At 41.7% G+C, this 21,920-nt stretch overlaps 1 protein-coding gene across 6 annotated transcripts; it reads right to left on the reverse strand.

Annotated features, from left to right (window-relative positions):
* Positions 1-3,760: 3,760 nt before the first annotated feature.
* On the reverse strand, positions 3,761-19,109 carry abcb11a (ATP-binding cassette, sub-family B (MDR/TAP), member 11a). 6 transcript variants are annotated; one of them, XM_014164086.2, is made up of 28 exons: positions 19,044-19,109; positions 18,179-18,310; positions 18,031-18,043; positions 17,642-17,690; positions 17,266-17,507; positions 16,998-17,082; positions 16,748-16,881; positions 16,419-16,590; positions 16,083-16,207; positions 15,614-15,788; positions 15,406-15,519; positions 15,210-15,320; positions 15,001-15,126; positions 14,661-14,864; positions 14,387-14,557; positions 14,040-14,241; positions 13,871-13,940; positions 13,627-13,762; positions 13,342-13,506; positions 13,095-13,199; positions 12,651-12,812; positions 12,288-12,491; positions 8,768-9,009; positions 8,412-8,568; positions 8,098-8,295; positions 7,156-7,362; positions 6,814-6,960; positions 3,761-5,121 (listed from the first exon to the last, which is right to left on the reverse strand). In XM_014164086.2, exons 5-28 carry the CDS (start codon positions 17,475-17,477, stop codon positions 4,921-4,923), a joined length of 3,825 nt encoding a protein of 1,274 aa, XP_014019561.2. In that variant the 5' UTR covers positions 17,478-17,507; positions 17,642-17,690; positions 18,031-18,043; positions 18,179-18,310; positions 19,044-19,109; the 3' UTR covers positions 3,761-4,920. The 6 variants fall into 6 exon arrangements, with proteins under 6 accessions (XP_014019561.2, XP_045560494.1, XP_045560491.1 ...); XM_045704538.1 differs by having other exon boundaries at positions 16,506-16,590; positions 18,031-18,046; XM_045704535.1 differs by having other exon boundaries at positions 18,031-18,046.
* Positions 19,110-21,920: the final 2,811 nt, after the last annotated feature.

Here is a 21,920-nt window from a genome sequence, read left to right on the forward strand (position 1 = left end):
GTCCAGTTTGAGTGTTTTTTGCATCTTGTTCCAGTCGCTAGCTGCAGCGAACTGAAAAGAGGAGCGACCCAGGGATGTGTGTGCTTTGGGGACCTTAACAGAATGTGACTGGTTTATCATAGCACCAGCTAAGTCCCTGGAGGTTGTCTGGAAAAAGGGCCTGTTAACTATTTTTCATTTTCATTAGGTATCCCAGTGCTTTTACTGGAGCATCTGGTTGATATTTTTTCAGTTGGTAAAAATAAGAGCAACATTTTTACTTTTGGGCCCCCGAGCCAATAGTGTTTGAACTATTTCAGACAGCATACCTGATTCAACTGGTCAACTAATCATAAAGCCCTCCATTAGTTAATCAGGTGTGGCAGTTCAGAGCTACAACAGAATTTTGAAATGTCTGGTTGTTCCCAAAAAGAGGTTTGAGAACCACTTATCTTAGGGTTATGGTTAAAATCCAAAATGACTTTTAATAATAAACAATAATAATAATACATCTAGTAATGTTTTACTTTACTATTAGAAACCCATTGTTGTTGCAATGTTCAATTAACCCATCAGAGAATCACTGAATGGGAAAATTATGTAATGAATCAGTAAATGGATCCCGGTGGTTCGACTTGTGCATTTGCGGGAGAACACTATCCTCAGAGGTGGATAGAATGGCTGATATTTAACTAATACGAGTAATAGCCTGTGGAAAATGTACACACAATCGTCCTGTAAACAACTTTGTGTAACATGCCTTCAATGCTGCCTGAGGAAGACTACAGTATAAGTTGAAATGTGTTGCAGTTATGCGTCTTGATGTACAATGCTGCTCTGTTCCTATGTATTCTTTTGTAGATATTTTCTATGAATAATTCACAAAAATAATTCAATAAAGTTTATTGCAGCGTTTAATTCACTCGTTGCCGTAGCAGTTGAATGATTTATGATGCTATTTCAAAGACATCTCTCTCTCTCTGTCTGTCTGTCTGTCTGTCTGTCTGTCTGTCTGTCTGTCTGTCTGTCTGTCTGTCTGTCTGTCTGTCTGTCTCTCTCTCACACACACACACGGTGCTGTAGTTATTTGGGGCAGTTATTGGAGACTGTTTCCACCAAATTTTTTACACTTGCGCTGCTATAATTGGTAAAGGGAGGGAGAGAGTGCATGCAAGTTATGTAACAGTATCCTTATAGATGCTTATACAATCATCATTTTTTTCTGTTTAGGGGACACGTCTTGTTATATAAATGTTAATCTGACTGTTTTTAGGATTCTGTTTGGCCAGTGGCCATACTGGTGGGTGCAGGAAACTGTCTTTTACCGGAATAATTCACTCCCTCAGCTGTAGCAGTTCCACATTACCTGTGAAACAGGACCAGGTCAGTGTAATTTCCAGTCTGTCAATCATTATGATCATAAATTCTAGAGATTGAAGGAAACTCAATCATTACATTTTCAGTTCTTAGATAATTCTATGTAATGGCTTACAAAATGGCACAACTGTCGTATGTATTGTTGTGTGAACTTGAATTTTATCTTTGTGAATGTCCTGCTTGTATGATAGATAAACAGTGTTTATTTGTATTTATACAACGGGTGGGTCTAAACCTGAATGCTGATTGGTTAAAAGCGTATTCCAGCCAGTGTTACCACCGGCGAAATCTATGAATGCCTATTTACTCTGTTCCATCTGACTCCGCAATCCACTTTCTAATCAGCCCAGCCAAGCAATTTATAAACTTGAATCCACTATAAAAAGCATCTATACATTCTCACATTACTTTTAGACTAACATTTAGTTTTCAACAGCAGAGATTTGTATAAACATTGCTGTCTGTCACTCCGACATTTGCAAAACTGTTTTCAATATTCAAATTCGATCTCCAGCTGTCCCATAGTAATGAACGTGAAGGGGTCGGAATGAGACAGACAGGCAGGCAGCGTTTCTCAGCCAGTTGAAATCCTGAATTGTTTCAATCATTTTTATGGATATATACAAAGAAATGTCAATTGAAAAAAGATACAACGAAACACAGTGCAGCTAGTTTGTAGTCTTTACAACTTAAACAAATGCAAATGCAGATACTGTTGTTATTCTGGCTGCACTGTTTGACGTGACTGTAAGTTAGCTGTAGTTGGCTAGCTAGCAAGCAAGCAATAAGAACGTTGCCAGCCAGTATGGAACATTTAGAACGAACGACTGGGTCGTTTCCATTTCCAAAATGTTGGTAACCCATTGTATAAAAGTGATAATGCCCTCAAAGCCGGTGTTTGGAAGATATTGACTTAGTCTCAGGCCTAACAACACCCGTGCCAATATATCCTCCAAACACCAGCTTCTCTGGCATTATCACTTAAATGCAGTCCTCCCGGTCATGCCATGAGCTCTTCGATTGTCTGGTATATAATGATCACATCAGCACTCAACTTTACCAGAGGCCTTTATGGCAGCTCAACTCTGGGATGCCAGGGGTAGGCACATTTATGAGCATGTTATTTTTATATTGTTTTGTGAAAGAATGTACACTGTGTGTATAAAACTCATGCTCTTTCTATGACATAGACTAACTAGGTGAATCCAGATGAAAGCCACAATCCCTTATTGAGGTCACTTGTTCAATCCACTTCAATCAGTGTAAATGAAGGGGAGGAGACAAGTTAAAGAAGGATTTTTAAGCCTTTAGACAATTGACACATGGATTATGTATGTGTGCCATTAAGAGAGTGGAAGGGCATAATGTTTTTACACTCATTGTATATGGCCATAGAGATCAATTAAGTATACTCAGCCTTGTCTAAGGGTAGTAAGTTGGTGGTCTGTTGATATCCCTCTAGTGGTGTGGGGGCTGTGGTTTGGGTGGGGTTATATCCTGCCTGGTTGGCCCTGTCTGGGGGTATCATCGGACAGGGCCACAGTGTCCCCTGACCCACCCCTGTCTCAGTCTCCAGTATCTATGCTGCAATACTCTATGTGCCAGGGGGCTAGGGTCAGTCTGTTATATCTGGTGTAATTATCCTGTCTTATCTGGTGTCCTGTGTGAATTTAAGTATGCTCCCTCTAATTCTCTCTCTCTCCCTCCCCTCCCGGAGGACCTGAGCCCTAGGATCATACCTCAGGACTACCTGGCTTGATGACTCCTGGCTGTCCATAGTCCACCTGGTCGTGCTGCTGCTCCAGTTTCAACTGTTCTGCCTGCGGCTTGGGAACCCTTACCTGTTCACCGGACGTGCTGTTTTCAACTCTCTCTCTCTCTCTCTCTCTCTTCTACCGCACCTGCTGTCTCGACCTCTGAATGCTCAGCTATGAAAAGCCAACTGACATTTACTCCTGAGGCACTGACCTGTTGCACCCTCTATCACCACTGTGATTAGTATTTGACCCTGCTGGTCATCTATGAACATTTGATCATCTTGAAAAACAATCTGGCCTTAAATGGCCATGTACTCTTATAATCACCACCCGGCACAGCCAGAAGAGGCTCTGAAGCCACCCCTCAGAGCCTGCTTCCTCTCTAGGTTTCTTCCCAGGTTCCTGCCTTTCTAGGGAGTTTTTCCTAGCCACTGTGCTTCTACATCTGCATTGCTTGCTGTTTGGGGTTTTAGGCTGGGTTTCTGTATAGCACTTTGTTACATCTGCTAATGTGAAAAGTGCTTTATAAATATATTTGATTGACTAATCACTTGGCAAATGGAGTTTGTGGAGTACATTGTTTGTGAAAGATCTTGGTTCTACTGTAGGCCTACTTATACCAAAAAGCATGTACAATGACCTGGTGGTTTGTGAAGGGTGTGTCAGCGCTTAGTACACAATTGTATTCGGCATTTCAAGACTGCAGATTAATGGTAAACTACAGCTTCATCCAGAGGTCACATAAGAAATGTTTCAGAGAGAATTTAGTCTCCAGAGAATTGTACCTTATACATACAATTCATCCTTCATATATTCCATTAGATATCCATCAAGTAGATGGTTCAATGTCTTTTTTTTCATCAAGGAAAAGGACAGAAATAAATGAGATGCAACAAAGGGCAACAGGAAAAAAAACATTGCCGGATGTTATCGGTCATTTAGGGTTGCAGTACACGCTATCAGCATTACACTATCACTTTCTCAAGGACAACACAAGTTACGTTTCCCAGCGTACGTAGCTCTCCTTTCAAAGGACTGCAATTTGAAACTAATAATGTATCTGTATGAACGAAATAAAATGATTCATCCGTTATGACATGGATTTTCCTATTTGACAAGAGATCAAGCACCAAACACTAAACATTCAGTCTGTCAAAGGTTAATAAAAGGAAATATCTTTTTCTGTAAACAAATGAATGAAAATAAATATTTAAATCTGTGACAGATGATATGATTCATATCAATAATTGTAACCTTCTTGAGAAAAAGCATACATTGGACTACAAATTACTTGAACAAATTACTTTAAAGGTTCCATCTGTTTTGCAAAAATAAAACCCAATTGATCTCTATGGCCATATACAATGAGTGTATAAAACATTATGCCCTTCCACCCTCTTAATGGCACACATACACAATCCATGTCTCAATTGTCTAAAGGCTTAACAATTATTCTTTAACCTGTCTCCTCCCCTTCATCTACACTGATTGAAGTGGATTTAACAGGTGACATCAATAAAGGATTATAGCTTTCACCTGGATTCACCTGGTCAGTCTACGACATGGAAAGAGCAGGTGTTCCTAATGTTTTGTACACTCAGTGTATAATATATTTAAAAACCTCAAGAGACATTAAGGTAATAAATAGTATATCAAGCAAATATAGCCTTTGCCCCCCATGGACTTTTATGTTTTTTTCCCCCATAGTTACTCTTTCAAAAATGTCACATTTATGTACTTTGGTTAGTGACAAACTCCATTTCCTCATCAAGCATCCCCTCTATAGAACATTTACATCTACTCTGGTTTAGCTGATCGGAGCCCCTGTTGTGACTAGTTTGTAGTAGGCAGCCCTCTTAGCCATGAGTTCCTCATGTGTCCCCCTCTCTATGACAGCACCTTGGGACATGACGGCTATGATATCTGCCGTCTGGATGGTAGACAGTCTGTGGGCAATGACAATACAGGTGCGTCCACGTCTGGCCTCATCCAAAGCCGCCTGCACTGTCTGTAGTTGGAAAACACAATGTTAAAAATAAGCTCAGTTGAGTGTGTTTGTTTTCATCATAAGGACATTCTATATTCTCTCTGATGTAATACAGTACATGGCATGCTAAGAAAATATCTAAGCAAATGCATCATTGTGCTGTGGATAGAGAGATTCATCTGATAGAAAGGATAATCAAGAGGTGATATATATATATATATATACTGAACAAAAATAAAAATGCAACATGTAAAGTGTTTCATGAGCTGAAATAAAAGATCCCAGAAATCTTCCATATGCACAGAAAGTGTATTTCTCTGAAATTTTGGCCACAAATTAGTTTTCATCCCTGTTAGTGAGCATTTCTCCTTTGCCAAGATAATCCATCCACCTAACAGATGTGGCATATCAAGAAGCTGATTAAACAGTAGGATCATTACACAGGTGCAGCTTATGCTGGGGACAATAAAAGGCCACTCTAAAATTTGCAATTTTGTCACACAACACAATGCCACAGACATCTCAAGTTGAGGGAGCGTGCAATTGCCATTCTGATTGCAGGAAGGTCCACCAGAGCTGTTGCCAGATAATTTAGTGTTCATTTCTCTACCATTGGCCTCCTCCAACGTCGTTTTAGAGAATTTGGCAGTACGTCCAACCGGCCTCACAACCCCAGACCACGTGTAACCACGCCAGCCCATGACCTCCATATCCGGCTTCTTCACCTGCGGGATCGCCTGAGACCAGCTGCCTGAGACCAGCCACCCGGGCAGCTGTTGAAACTGGGTTTTCTCAACCGAAGAATTTCTGCACAAACTGTCAGAAACAGTCTCAGGGAAGCTCGTCTGCTCGCTCGTCATCCTCACCGGGGTCTTGACCTGACTGCATTTTGCATCGTAACCGACTTCAGTGGGCAAATGCTCACCTTCGATGGCCACTAGAACGCTGGAGAAGTGTGCTCTTCACAGATTAATCTCGGTTTCAACTGTACCTGGCAGATGGCAGAGAGCGTGTATGGCGTTGTGGGCGAGCGGTTTGCTGATGTCAACGTTGTGAACATTGTGCCCCAAGGTGGCAGTGGGGTTATGGTACGGGCAGGCATAAGCTATGGACAACGAACACAATTGCATTTTATCGATGGAAATTTCAATGCACAGAGATACCACGACGAGATCCTGAGACCCATTGTCGTGCCATTCATCTGCCGCCATTACCTTATGTTTCAGCATGATCATGCACTGCCCCATGTTGCAAGGATCTGTACACAATTCCTACTCACCTGACATGTCACCCATTGAGCATGTTTGGGATAGTCTGGATCGATATGTATGACAGCGTGCTCCAGTTCCTACCAATATCCAACAACTTCGCACAGCCATTGAAGACGAGTGGGAAAACATTCCACAGGCCACAATCAACAGCCTGATCAACTCTATGCGAAAGGAGATGTGTCACGCTGCATGAGGCAAATGGTGGTCACACCAGATACTGACTGGTTTTCTGATCCACGGCCCTACCTTTTTTTGAGGTATATGTGACCAACAGATGCATATCTGTATTCCTAGTAATGTGAAATCCATACATTAGGGCCTATTGAATTTATTTCAATTGGCTGATTTCTGTATATGAAATGTAACTCAATAAAACCTTTGCAATTGTTGCATGTTGCATTTATATTTTTGTTCAGTGTACATTGGTCTGGTCTATAGGTACCTTTTCACTCTCTGTGTCCAATGCAGAGGTGGCCTCATCCAGAAGCAGGATCTTAGGGTTCCTGATTATTGCCCGAGCGATGGCGATGCGTTGTTTTTGCCCTCTGGAGAGCTGGGAGCCCTGGGCGCCAACCTGAGTCTCATATTTCTGCCAGAGTCAAAGATAACACAGGAATGTCTAGTACACTACTTACAATATGAAGAGAACAGTATCAGAAGAACATATCATGTTCCACCACAATAACATGTTTAATTTTTTACATTCTTCACAGTATAAAGGGAAGTTGGATAGTATGACATAGAAGTATTACAAAGATAGTATAATTTCACTTCCTCTACTCACATCTGGCAGTGTCATCACAAAGTCATGGAGATAAGCCTTCTTTGCAGCATCAACAATCTCCTCCATGCTCATGTTCCTGGTGTTATCACCATACTGTATGTTTTCAGCAATACTGCAGTCAAACAGCACTGGCTCTTGGGAGACGATGCCAATCTGAGCCCTCAGGAAGGGCACGTTGACAGTGTGTGATGGACGGCCATCGATCAACTGAAATGGGAACAGGGAAGTGTTTATTGTAAATACAAATAATAGTAATAGACTATGGCAGGCACTGTGGGTACACTTGATAAATTGTACCTGTGATTCCATCTACACTGAGTGTACAAAACATTAAGAACACCTGCTCTTTCCATGACATAGGCTGACCAGGTAAATCCAGGTGAAAGCCATGATCCCTTTTTGATGTCACTTGTTAAATCCACTTCAATCAGTGTAGATGAAGGGGAGGTGACAGGTTAAAGAAGGATTGTTAAGCCTTGAGGCAATTGAGACATGGATTGTGTATGTGTGCCATTCAGAGGGTGAATGTGCAAGACAAAAAATGTAAGTGCCTTTGAACGGGCTATGGTAGCAGGTGCCAGGCGCACACGTTTGTGTCAAGAACTGCAACGCTGCTGGGTTTTTCACACTCAACAGTTTCCCTTGTGTATCAAGGTGTTGCTAATGTTTGGTATACTCAGCGTACATGGCAGATAAGGTAAAGCACAGGAGGTTGGTGGAACCTTAATTGGGGAGGACGGGCTTGTGGTAACGGCTGGAGCGGAATTAGCGGAATGGTATCAAATACATCAAACACATGGTTTCCATGGTTTCCATGTTGTTGTTTTTTTTACGCCACTTAATTTGCTCCGTTCAAGCTGTTGTAATGAGCCATCCTCCCCTCAGCAGCCTCCACTGAGGTAAGGTCATGTAAATGAAGTTGGCTCTGGTCTGGGGACTCACCACTCTGCCCTCATCTGGATCATAGAACCTCTCCAACAGCTGCACACTAGTGCTCTTCCCACAGCCACTACAGCCCACAAAGGCCAGGGTCTGGCCCGGTTTCACAGACACCAGTAGTCCTTTTAGCACCTGGATGTCAGGCCGGGTTGGGTATGTGAACTTGCAGTCGATGAATTCTAACTCCCCTTTGAAATCATCCTGGAAGAGGGCATGGCATTATTACACACCAACATTTTTGATGTCAAGGTGAATAATGATCATTTTCCACTTGCACTGAAAATGTCTGCTTGAATAAACAATGATGTTTTTCTCACCCATTTCTCCCCGTCTATCTGACTCATGCTGATTTTGGGGACTCGGTCCAACAGTTTAAAGAACTGGGCAGCTGCAATCTTGGCTTTGGCATAATCTGGGGTGAATGAGGAAGCTTTTCCCAGTGCCGTCCCACTGATCACAATGGCAGAGATCACTCTGGGGATATGCACAACACATTGGCATTTGTTTGATAATACAGTAAGCTTTTAGGACAGTTTACAGCTTAAATGGGTATGTTTTTGAAAATGTACAGTAAACATGATGATGACTTATATGCAGTATTGTTATTCACAGGTTTTCTGTATGTCACTGTAAATATTACATGCACAACATTCAGCAAAACAAAGAAATGTACCTGAAGACCACCAGGTAATGTAATCTTTCAGAGCTGACCAGATAGCCTCCATATCTAAAGGAGGCGGCGTACGCCATAAAGATAACACACTGAGCAAAGGCAAAACAGATGCCGTAGATGTTTGCCTTCTTCTTGGCAGACTTATACGGAGCCTCCAGCTGCTGTTCATATGTATCCACAAATGTGCTCTCCTTGCACAGCCCTGCGATGGTCCTGATGTTGGCTAGAGCCTCGCTGGACACCTGTGCGAGAGAAGGCAGATTGTCAAGTCTCTAAATCACTACAGTGAATAACACTCTCTGGACCAGTGCCTCGTACGAGGTCCTTTCATTTGACAGAAATGTTCTAACAACCCATTTAGGGACCATTATTGAATTATCTTCAAATCAAACCAAATGCGCTGAATACAACAGGTGTAGACCTTACAGTGAAATGCTTACTTTACAAGCCCTTAACCAACAATGCAGTTTTAACAACAACAAAAAAAGTGTTAAGTAAAAAATAGACAGGTAAAACATTGAAATAAAAGTAACGAATAATTAAAGAGCAGCAGTAAAATAACAATAGCGAGGCTATATACAAGGGGTACCGGTACAGATTCAATGTCCGGGGGCACCGGTTAGTCGACGTAATTCAGGGAATATATACAGTACATGTAGGTAGAGTTAAAGTGACTATTCATAGATAATAAACAGAGAGTAGCAGCAGCGTAAAGGGGGGGGGGGCAATGCATATATTCTGGGTAGCCATTTGATTAGCTGCTCAGGAACCTTATGGCTTGGGGCTAGAAGCTGTTAAGAATCCTTTTGGACCTAGACTTAGCGTAGAGAAAACAGTCTATGGCTAGGGCGGCTGAAGTCTGACAATTTGTAGTGCCTTCCTGTGACACCACTTGGTATAGAGGTCCTGGATGGCAGGAAGCTTGGCCCCAGTGATGTACTGGGCCGTACTCGCACTACCCTTACGGTCGGAGGCCGAGCAGTTGCCATACCAGGCAGTGATGCAACCAGTCAGGATGCTCTCGATGGTGCAGCTGTAGAACCTTTTGAGGATCTGAGGACCCATGCCAAATTCTTTCAGTTTCCTGAGGGGGAATAAGCTTTGTCGTGCCCTCTTCACGACTGTCTTGGTGTGTTTGGACCATGATCATTTGTTGGTGATGTGGACACCAAGGAACTTGAAGCGCTCAACCTGCTCCACTATCGATGAGAATGGGGGCATGCTCGGTCCTCCTTTTCCTGTAGTCCACAATCATCTCCTTTCTCTTGATCACATTGAGGGAGAGGTTGTTGTCCTGGCACCACACGGCCAGCTCTCTGACCTCCTCCCTATAGGCTGTCTCATCATTGTCGGTGATCAGGCCTACCGCTGTTGTGTCATCTGCAAACTTAATGATGGTATTGGAGTCGTGCCTAGCCGTGCAGTCATGAGTGAACAGGGAGTAGAGGAGGGGACTGAGCACGCACCCCTGAAGGGCCCCCGTGTTGAGGATCAGCGCGGCGGATGTGTTGTTACCTACCCTTACCACCTGGGAGCGGCCCGTCAGAAATCCAGTTGCAGAGGGAGGTGTTTAGTCCCAGGGTCCTTAGCGTCGTGATGAGCTCTGAGGGCACTATGGTGTTGAACGATGAGCTGTAGTCACATAGGTGTCACATAGGTGTTCATTTTGTCCAGGTGGAAAAGGGCAGTGTGGAGTGCAATAGAGATTGCATCATCTGTAGATCTGTTTGGGCGGTATGCAAATTGGAGTGGGTCTAGGGTTTCTGGGATAATGGTGTTGAAAAGCACTTCATGGCTACAGACGTGAGTGCTACGGGTCGCTAGTCATTTAGGCAGGTTACCTTTGTGTTCTTGGGCACAGGGACTATGGTGGTCTGCTTGAAACATGTTGGTATTACAGACTCAGTCAGGGACAGATTGAAAATGTCATTGAAGACACTTGCCAGTACACATGCTGGTAATCCATCTGGCCCTGTGGCCTTGTGAATATTGACCTGTTTAAAGGTCTTACTCACATCGGCTACGGAGAGCGTGATCACACAGTTGTCCGGAACACAGTTTTAGTGTTACTTGCCTTGAAGCGAGCATAGAATTAATTTAGCTTGTCAGGTAGGCTTGTGTCACTGGGCAGCTTGCGGTTGTGCTTCTCTTTGTAGTCTGTAATAGTTTGCAAGCCCTGCCACATCCGACGAGCGTCGAGCGTAGAGCCAGTGTGGTATAATTCAATCTTAGTCCTGTATTGACGCTTTGCCTGTTTGATGGTTGTTCGCAGGGCATAGCTGGATTTCTTATAAGCTTCCCGAGTGGCGCAGCGGTCTAAGGCACTTTTTCTCAGTGCTTGAGGCGTCACTACAGACACCCTGGTTCGAATCCAGGCTGTATCACAACCGGCCATGATTGGGAGTCCCATAGGGCAGCACACAATTGGCCCAGTGTTGTCTGGGTTTGGCCGGTGTAGACCTTCATTGTAAATAAGAATTTATTCTTAACTGAGTTGCCTGGTTAAATATATTGTATATATAATTTTATTCAGTTCCACTCTTTGGAAGCAGCAGCTCTACCCTTTAGCTCAGTGCGTATGTTGCCTGTAATCCATGGCTTCTGGTTTGGGTATGTACATACTGTCACCCCCTGATCTGTTTCACCTGTCCTTGTGATTGTCTCCACCCCCTCCAGGTGTCGCTTATTTTCCCCAATCTATTTATCCCTGTGATTCCTGTCTCTCTGTGCCAGTTCGTCTTGTATTTTTGTCAAGTCAACCAGCGTGTTTTTCCCGTTCTCCTTTTGCTATTCTCTTTTTGATAGTCTTCCTGGTTTTGACCCCTGCCTGACTCTGGACTACTTTCCGGTCTGCCTGATCATCCTGCCTGCCCTGACCTTGATTCTGCCAGCCCTTCGGTACCTTTGAACTCTGAACTGGTTTTGACCCTTTTTTCCTGTCCACGACATTCTCTTCCCTTACCCTATTGGATTATTAAATATTGTAAGACTCCAACCATCTGCCTCCTGTGTCTGCATCTGGGTCTCGCCTTGTGCCATGATACATACAGTCACTGTGGGGATGGCGTCATTGATGCACTTATTGATGAAGCCAGTGACTGATGTGGTGTACCCCTCAATGCCATCGGAAAAATCCCGGAACATATTCCAGTCCTGTAGCTTAGCATCTGCTTCAGCTGACCACTTTTTTATTGACCGAGTCACTGGTGCTTCCTGCTTTAGTTTTTGCTTGTAAACAGGAATTAGGAGGATAAAATTATGGTCAGATTTGCCAAATGGAGGGAGAGGGAGAGCTTTGCACACGTCTCTGTGTGTGGAGTAAAGGTGGTCTAGAGTTTTTTTCCCCTCTGGTTGCACATTTAACATACTGGTGGAAGTGAGGTAAAACGGATTTTAGTTTCCCTGCATTAAAGTCCCCGGCCACTAGGAGTGTCTTGATGAGCATTTTCCTGTTTGCTTATGGCGGTTTTAGTGCCAGCATCGGTTTGTGGTGTTACCGATAATAGGGTGTTTAACTCACCTGTCCTGCTGCTTCCATTGCCTTCTTATCCTCGTTTGCGAAACCTGTCAGCATTTTGGCTTGGAAGACCCCAGACAAGCCAATAAGTGGTAAAAAGCATATCACTACCAAGCTTAACTTCCAGCTAAAGGAGAACGCAATGATGAAAGACGCTCCGATGTTGGTCAAGGAGTTCACAATCATCCCAATCTGCGATCCAGTTGCCTGCAGTGAAAATACTATTAATTCTCCAAGCTCATTTCATAAACAGAAATATATACAGTGAGGCACAAGGAAATATTTAAAAACTACCCCTTTGGATCATCTCATAATTTGTTAGAAATGGTTCTAATGGGTTCCACGGTATGTGTCCCTGACACTCACCCCCTGGACCATGGAGGCGTCGGTGGCCAGCCTGGTGGTGAGAGCTCCAGGGCTGTTCCTGGGGTCATCAAACCAGCCTACCTCCTGTTTCAACATGGCCTGGAAGCCCACCTTCCTTAGCCTGCGGGTCAGGAGCTCCCCAGACTTCCCAAATGCATAGCCCTTAAACAGAACAACAGTGTTCACACACATTACTAGGGCCTATCGTCTGAATCACAGGAGGCTGCTGAGGGGAGAATGGCTCATAAGAATGGCCGGAACGGAGCAAATGGAATGGCATCAAACATCTGGAAACCATGTATTTGACACCGTTCCACTCATACCGTTCCAGTCATTACCACAAGCCCGTTCTCCCCAATTAAGGTGCCACCAACCTCCTGTGGTCTGAATGTTAGCATCTTACTATGGAATGTAACAGCTTGATGTGCAGTACAATATAGCTACCTGTAAGAACTGAGAGAAGAAACTTGTCACCGCCACAGCGCAGAACAGGATACATATTCCATTGATCTGTGCTCTCTGTTCATCCAAGTCACGTATAGAGAACGTCTGCAAATCAAAACAACAATATGGACGGAATGAAATACATTTAATGGAACAGCAACACCTATAAGTATCACTACCAGCCCAGTTAATATGAAACTACATTCTGAACATAGGCTTGATATGTACATAATCTATAGCCTCTCACCCCAAGGATCTGGCTGAATAAGATAGCATAGATTGGATTGACGGAGCCGTTGATGGCAGCTCCTATAGATCCCAATAGCATGTAGGGCCACTCTGACTTGTTGTACTTCAGGATTCGAGCCACAGGTGCTGGCTCCACACGTTCCTCTGCTTCCTCCTTGGAATGCTGTGGGAATATGCTGTATGAGGGACACTCATTTCTCTCAGAAATTAGGAGGGAAAATTGAATAAAGTACGCTAATACAAAACTGATAATACAAGGCTGCTTATAGAATGACCTCAATACCTTTGACCTTTGAGGTTCCATCTTGTTTTCCATTATGGCAAGGAATTTGTCTGATTTAATTCTGATACTGCCAGTTATGGCATCGGGGATGAGTTCGTTTGATAGCTGGGTGTGAGATCGCAGGCGAAGAGATTGCCTTTAGGAGAAAGAGTGAATTACAAAGGCTTTACAAATTAGCTTCGCTGAATCATTGTTAATCATAAGCAGTGTCACAAGCCTGTTCTGACATGACCATTAGGTTTACCTCAACCCAGATTCATAGCTTCTTCGACTGAAACTCTGGATTTCTTCCTCAATGGTTTCATTGTCCGGACCTAAAATTGAAAATGAACACGTTATTTTTATCCATACAGATAGACTCTATCAAAAGTGAACAATGAATCATTATGAATTGCTCTTTATGTCAGACCTACCTTTGTTTGTTTTGTCACTGGGCATGTCATTTCCTTGGTTCTGAAGGGTAACGAGAGTAAAGTAGACCCCCTCCTTTTCTACAAGATCATTGTGTGTACCGCTTTCCACTGCCCTTCCATGCTCAAAGCCAATAATGACGTCAGCGTTGCGGATAGTGGAGAGGCGGTGGGCGATGGTAATGGTTGTCCTGCCCATCCGAGCCTTCAATCACAGACATGATCCGTTTTGTAGTTGAAGTAAACATTACAAACATGGGTAGACATTGACTTAAAATTGGAACAAATATTCAAAGCACTGACTTTGTGGTGATATAATGATTGATTGATTTTGTCTTGGAGTCACCCACCTTGTCAAGTGCCTCTTGTACAATGGCCTCACTCTCGTTGTCCAGAGCCGAGGTAGCCATGTCCAGCAGCAGGATCCTGGGGTTGCGGATCAGAGCTCGGGCAATAGCGATCCTCTGCTTCTGTCCTCCACTCATCTGACCGCCACCCTCACCCACCAGCGTATCAAACCTCTGTATAACCACAAACAAACATTTTGTCATTTTGATATTTCAATGTGTTTCTTGTAACAGAGTAATACACCATATTTATTTGCTAAAGGTGTGCCTGTGGTACCTGTGGGAGGTCCATGATAAAGTTATAGGCGTTAGCCTCCTTGGTGGCCTGGATGATGTCGTCCATGGTGACCCCAGGTCGCCCGTAGCGGATGTTGTCAGCGATAGTTGTGGCGAACAGCACCGGCTCTTGCTCTACTATACCAATCAGAGAGCGAAGCCACTGGATGTTCAGGCTGCGGATGTCATGGCCATCCAAAGTCAACTATAAATGAGAAGCATTATGTGCATCAAACACAATAACATCTTGTACTGGGCTTTAGTCATACAGTTTCGTGTCCCAACCATATTGCTGTAATAATGTGATAGTAAACATAGGTGTATCTTCTGAGCCTTATTACCATTCCTTCCTTGGGGTTGTAGAATCTCTGAAAGAGTTGAACTGTGGTGCTCTTCCCTGATCCGCTTGGCCCAACAAAAGCTGTGGTTTCTCCTGCTCTGATCAGCATGCTCAAAGAATCTAAAATCTAAGTAAACAGATGGTGGTTGTACATTGAGATATCTTTTGGGGATGATTTGAAGTTAAAGAAAGTGAGCGAAGAGGGTTTACCTTCACATCTGGCCTAGAGGGGTAGTTGAATGTGACGTTGTGGAATTCAATGTCACCCTTGACCTTGTCTAGTTTGTGGCCCTCCTCTGAGAAACAATCGATTTCTGGCTCCTGAAAGTGAACAGATTTAGAAAATACTTCATAACTGAAATGTAATTGTTCTTAGTTCATATATTTTCTAAAATTCTGGCCTTACCCGGTCAATGGTATCGAAGATGGTCTTGGCTGCAGCTCGACCTGAGGCAAAGGCTTCCAGGCATGGTGAGGCCTGACCCAGGTTCATAGCTGCCATGAGAACTCCAAAGAATACCTGGAGACAAAAATACAAAAGTCATCCTTACATTTTCAACACTCCTATTATTACATATTGGATACATATTATTTGATCATGTGAGTTGCCATACCTGGATAAGAGTACCAGGGGATAGCTCTTTGGTTTCGATGACCAGTTTTGAGCCATACCAGAATGCCAAAGCATAGCAGAGGAAGATGATACACCACAGGTATCCTTGAAACACTCCAATGATCGTCCCCTTTTTCACACCCCAGTTCTGAGCCTCAATAAGGTTTTTGTCATACCTGTTCAAATGTGAAATGCATATTTATAACACATTTTCAAGTGCCAAGTCAGCAGGGAAGGGAAGGTTAATTTGACCAGTGTCTCACAGCAAGAAAATGATCCTGCAGCAACAGGAATGTGAATTATTGTGTGGATTATAATTAATTTACATTTTTGTAGAGGTTGTTTTAAAGTGGAAACGACTTTTTGAAACCTCCAATACACTACAAGTTTGCATTTCCTGCTGCGCAGCATATTTTCTGCAACAGGGTGATCAAATTAAGATCCTACATCTGTACAGTATTTCAAGTTACCTTTCAACCTCCTTGTCCTCCCCTCCAAAGGCTGCCACTGTTCTGATGGATGACAGTACCTCATCAGCTACTGACCCTGCCTTGGCATAAGCCTGGAGCTCCCGACCTGTCAGTCTGGCAACAGCCTGAGGAGTGAACGAGTGGAGATGACCGACTGGTTTGTCTGGTTTATCTATAGTACATTTTACACATCACAACGTCACAGAGAATACAGAGGTGGTGTGAGACTACTAAGGTGGTGTGAGACCTCACTAACAGACTCAGAGGCTGTTACAACAGAATGAGTGACCATCATCAAATAAAGTGATTTAATACATTGACTTCAACCCATCTCACCATGGCCATTAGTCCAGCAGCAAGTCCTATTAGTGGGCTTACTGCGATGACCACCAGGGTCAACTTCCATCCTCCGATGAACCCTACCATGAAGCCGAAGATGAAAGTGGAGATCCTCTCGATGAAGATAGACACCTGGTCAGCTATCGCATTGTTGATCTTGTTGATGTCGCTGAGTTGAGAGAACAAGTTCAATCACACAATTGTTGTGGTCCGATTAGAATGTGTCAAACCCAAAATGTAAGGGTTATTTATAGAAACATCTTCCAAACATGCCCTCAATCATTCACACATCTCTGTAGAAAATAATCCATGGGTTTCGGTCTTACTCTGATATCCTGGTGTTTAATTCTCCAACTGAATTGCAGTCAAACCAGCCAATCTCCATTCGCATCACTTTCCTAAAGTAAGTCTTCCTGATTCTCTGGATCTGTCTGGCAGCAGCAGACACCCAGAGGGCAATCTACACAGAGCAGGTGTGAATGCATGTTTAGAAATACCGGTCATAGATTAAGAAGGTTAAGGTTGCAAGACTCAATGGAGAGAAAGCACTTTGAGCAGGAAGTTTAACCCACTTACTTGGAAATAACTAACAATCAAGACTCCTAATCCAATACCAACATAGTAATATGCAAACATGGTCATCTGTGCTTCGATATCCACCCTGTAAAAAAAATGGATGCTTAGCTATACTGTATATATTTTTGTAAACATTTTGGGATCCATAACCCATTCCATTCTAATCAGGACCTTCAGCATCAGCATGGACAGTAATATGAATAGATCGACATGGATAACCTTGACGCAGGAGTAAAATAAAGTCCACAATAGAAAAGTGTCAACTCACCCACAGAAGACCGTTGTGTTCTCTGCTATTTCAAATATGGAGCCATTGATCCAGGTGATGGTGTTGTTAATGCAGGTTTTGTTGGGGTCTGCCAGTTCTTGGACCTCTAGCTCGTATGCCACAAAGGTGTTTGTCATCATGCCATACACCAAGAGCATGAGAGGGGAGGCTGCCCCGTGGACTAGTGCACATAAGCCCCCCACTACCATCATCAGTGTGTCCTTCCATGTTGCAAATCGAAACTGGATCAAATAGATAGGTTACATCATTTTTCCAATAAAAGGAAATATAATATTGTGCAATCATAGCAAAAACAGCCATTATTAATCACAATTAATAATAATTCATAATATCTTGAGGATAAAAATATAAATACCAGTTGAAAGAATCCAACATCCAAGAACTTTTCTTTTTTCTTTCCATCTCTGCAATCAAAACAATCAAATGATGATCAAAGTTGATCTGATACTTTCATGATGATAGAAGTGTATAGCGGTATGATAGATATTATGCTAAGAAGAACCAAGTTACAATTGGAAGAGTTTTGTGAAAAGTACCCGTATAGGAAAAAAAGTGTTGAAGAAAATAAATAAGATACGGTCAAATTTCATTTGTGAGGTTCGTTCAACTGTGAATGAGGGCAATAATGCAATGAACGGAATGTAGTTTACTTGAGTATGAATCAAATGTTGTTATTTGAAAAGTAAAAAAAGAAGAAAAAAGAAGCTACTGTTATTTCAATTCCAATCAAAAACAGACACTTACCCTTTTTCATTCTCTGTTCAAAAAGAAAGGTCAAAGTTCAATTGAAACTTGAAGAAGAGCTCTACAATATGATTTCAATTCTTACTGGGGCATAATCATGTTAACATTATGATATTTGTGGTATAGCAGGAAGAAATGGGACACTTACCTTCTTCTCTCGTCTGGTGTTGTATGGCAATATTCTTTGTCAGTGTCCTCCTGTAGAGAAGTGACCTTTTTCAAGTAAATAGGATCCTTCATTTTTGTGGCTTTAAATCTGACAGGCACGTCCTCGCTGGGTCTAATGGGAGAGAAGGGTCATTTTAGCTCACAGTCTTCTTTACAAACATCCGCAAACATACATTCACAGTCCGGAGTGAACTGTCTGTACTGCCACCCAAATGTAACTTCTATGGTAACACATTTTGTGGGATTTATAATATTTTTTTATAAGAAAACAATCTTAACATCTCTGGAATTCAATGTTGTGTTATCTATTTGTCATGACTATAGACAGTACAATACTGGGAATCAGGACTTTTGGACTATGAAGGACTTGATGACAAGTAGTGACAACACCATTAGAGCCATATAATAAGTCCTCTATTACATAATATGGACAAAACATTTGATCATTGAAAGTCATATTATTGATTAGAAAAACCATAGAATGAATAGGATCTCTGTAAGAAAAAACATTGTTTAAAAGGACCTACCCTGACAAATTCTGAAATGTTTTTTTTTAAAGATATACACATGTAAATTACAGTACATGGATGGAAAAACAAACTCACACAGAAAAGATCAGTTTAGAGAGTTACTAACAAGTTCAACACATGTATGACTCATTTCTTATCAGAATAAAGAGCATTATTACCATAATACAGAAGAAAATGCAAGCAAAATAATATGTAGATATGGAAATATCCAAAATATCTACCATGAAGATCCACTTCAGCTACGCAGAATAATCATTTCTCATATATGCTTTCCTCCCTATCTTACTATAGAATGAAAAGCAAACTATAGTGTACCTGTTTTGTCTTCCTGTCAAGGACTCCTCTGATATCCTAGCCATTTGGTCACTACCAACAATAAAGAATCCCTCCTACCAGAGGAAACTCCTATCTTATTCTCAGTCTACGCCTTTCCCACTATCTCCCCTTCCATTAGACTGATAAGAGTTCTATCAGCATTATGTCTCTAACTAAGGAGCTTTTGTGAGGCAAAGGTACAATCATCCAATCAATGAGTTAATATAAGTTAATGCGTTTAACCATGCATTGATTAATATGAGCATTACTCCACACCTGTCTGACAATTTGTTCTCTTAGAAAGATTCAGGTGTGCAGTATGTGCTGTATTTTGAAGTTGAAGTTTATTTAACTTGAATACTGAAGTACATGGCCTGCTTCAAATTCACCATAATATCTGAATGACATGTTTAAATATGCCTCTTGAATAATATGGAAGGAATGTTCAATGAGATGGAAAATATGAATTCAGTAAACGTAAATTATATCAAGATTATTTCTATATAAGTCAACAGTTGGATTGTTGAAAGATCTTGTCCTGTTCCAGTGATAGGTGTGGATCACCTGGATGTCAACAGCAGAACGTTGTAAAATGATTGTACTGACTGACCTAAGGTCGTTAGTCTGTACAGCTAATTCCCCAGAGCCACCATGATAACATTCATTAATAACAGAATCACACCATAGAATCACACCATGGATAGTAAAATGAGTGTAATGACCTATGGGCGGTTAGTCTCTAGAGCTGATTCACACAGAGAATATTTTGTGCAACATCCATCAATCAGAGATACATAGATACAATCAGAGATACATAACTCCCCAACCTTGGACCAAATTCGGCTAATGAGTAGCAGGTCATAGTTTGAACGCATGGTGTTCACTTCTTAGTAAAAGGGCTCATGAGCACCAACATGTGAAGTTCATATGAGCATGTCAAATTGGGTGTCAAATGAAAGCCAAGAGTCTATATTTTTGAGAAATTAAGCCATATATACATTTTTCAACCATTTTCCATCCTAATAATTAGGAATAAGCAAAGGCTTTGATTTCTGGTCAAACAGATGGAAAAGGGGTTTTAGAAAACATCTAGCAGAAAAAGTCTTAAAAGGTATTAGAAAAACATCAAAACACAATAATGTTGAAGTAAATACCCCTGCCAACTAATATCAACACTTATATTCAGTTTTGGGGGAATTTTCTGCTTTGTGTTAGTTTAAGAAACATTGCCTTGTGAGTTGAAATTCTGTTACCAAAAACTCACCAATCTTTTAGATATTTTCTCATTTCTCTCCCTCATGAGGATGGAGGAAAATGAAAGTTCACAGAAGTAACAAGTAAACGGAGACCTATCAATTAGTTATAGTGTTTTACTGATGTCAATTCTGAATGATTAAGTGATGAAAACTCAAAATTCCAGTAACGGAATTAGCAAAAAATCGGTAACGGAATTTCTTCAATTGAATCGGCTACAATGGGAAATCATAGTAGTCACAAACTACAGTTGGGTTCACAAGTTCGGACAGTACAGTAGAGTACAGTACTGTAAAGACAAATAGAATTCAGTACAGGACACAGTAGACCACACTAGAGTTGAGAACACTACAATGTACTGTATTATGCTGAACTATACTGTTCTGAACTACAGTACCAGTCAAAAGTTTGGACACACCTACTCATTCAAGAGTTTTTCTTTATTTTTACTGGTCTCTACATTGTAGAATAATAAGGAAGACATCAAAACTATGAAATGACACATATGGAACCATGTAGTAACCAATTTTCTTTTAAACAAAGATTCTTCAAAGTAGCCACCCTTTGCCTCGATGACAGCTTTGCACACTCTTTGAGATTTTTTCAAAGTCACTGTGTCGTCATAGCTGACACCCCATTCTTTCTGCAGACATCTTTGAATCTTAATTCGGAGTAGATTTTTAAGTGTTTTTGGAAAACATGGACATAAAAAAACTGAAGAAGATTTTACCGGAATTATGTTACCACATTTTTATCTAGGGTACAGTAAATGTGTTTTTGTCACATGTTCAGTGAAAAATTGTTAAAACTAGTCCTTGTGCATAGAGTTATATGGTTTGTTAAACTTTGAAATCAATGGTTTTTGTTTGGCATTCATTTTAAGTGTCAGCGCAATTCCGTTACCATGGAATTGCCCATGTGTCAATGGTTGAATGACGCAGGATATGCCATAGGGGTTGGTGATAAGGCCAGGACTAGGCTAAGGGGTGATTTTTTGATTCTAATATTAAAATTGAGAAGATCGCTTTGAATCGAAACATTGTCAATAAAGGTAGTAATTTGGAGCATATTCAGTTAATGGGCCTTTTTGTTCTTTTCAAGTATATACTTCATTAGCCCAACAACTACGTTTTTAAGGATGTGCCTATGACCACAAACCTTTCAACAGGCAAGAGTACACTCATAATTTCTTTGTTATAAATGATCCTAATATCTGACCAGACTCAGGTCTTTACAACAGTCTGAATGGTTTGAGGTCAATGCCCGCGATGGCAGCTGTCAGGATAGACAGGAATTTGTATTGCTTTAGGGCCGGTTATTAATGACCATCATCATATCAAGTGGGAGCTTGAGAGGGTTTGTTTGAGATGGCCTGTAATAAAAACAGGACTGGTCATTGTGAGTCATTCCACTGGCTGTCTCACAATGTAGCTAGAGTGACGACCCTGAATGAATAAGGGTAGTGATGCAAGATAGATCTATGATAATCATAGGCTATCATTATAGACAGATACCATCATGAAAACATCCTATACCAGCATACCCACCACACCTGAATGGTAGGCCAGTAGGCTTGGTGCAGTAGGTGATCATTTCAACACTATCATGTTTACACTTCATTAG

This window comes from Salmo salar, chromosome ssa21 (assembly GCF_905237065.1).
Source record: "Salmo salar chromosome ssa21, Ssal_v3.1, whole genome shotgun sequence".
Classification (NCBI taxonomy): Eukaryota; Metazoa; Chordata; class Actinopteri; order Salmoniformes; family Salmonidae; genus Salmo; species Salmo salar.

Coding starts and splice junctions, on each gene's coding strand:
- abcb11a (XM_014164086.2), bottom strand. CDS start 17,477: ATGATGGTAGTGGGGGGCTTATGTGCACTAGTCCACGGGGCAGCCTCC. Junction 15,789..16,082: donor GAGGACAAGGAGGTTGAAAG/GTAACTTGAAAT, acceptor ACATTTGAACAG/GTATGACAAAAACCTTATTG. Junction 7,363..8,097: donor ATCCAGATGAGGGCAGAGTG/GTGAGTCCCCAG, acceptor TTCCCATTTCAG/TTGATCGATGGCCGTCCATC.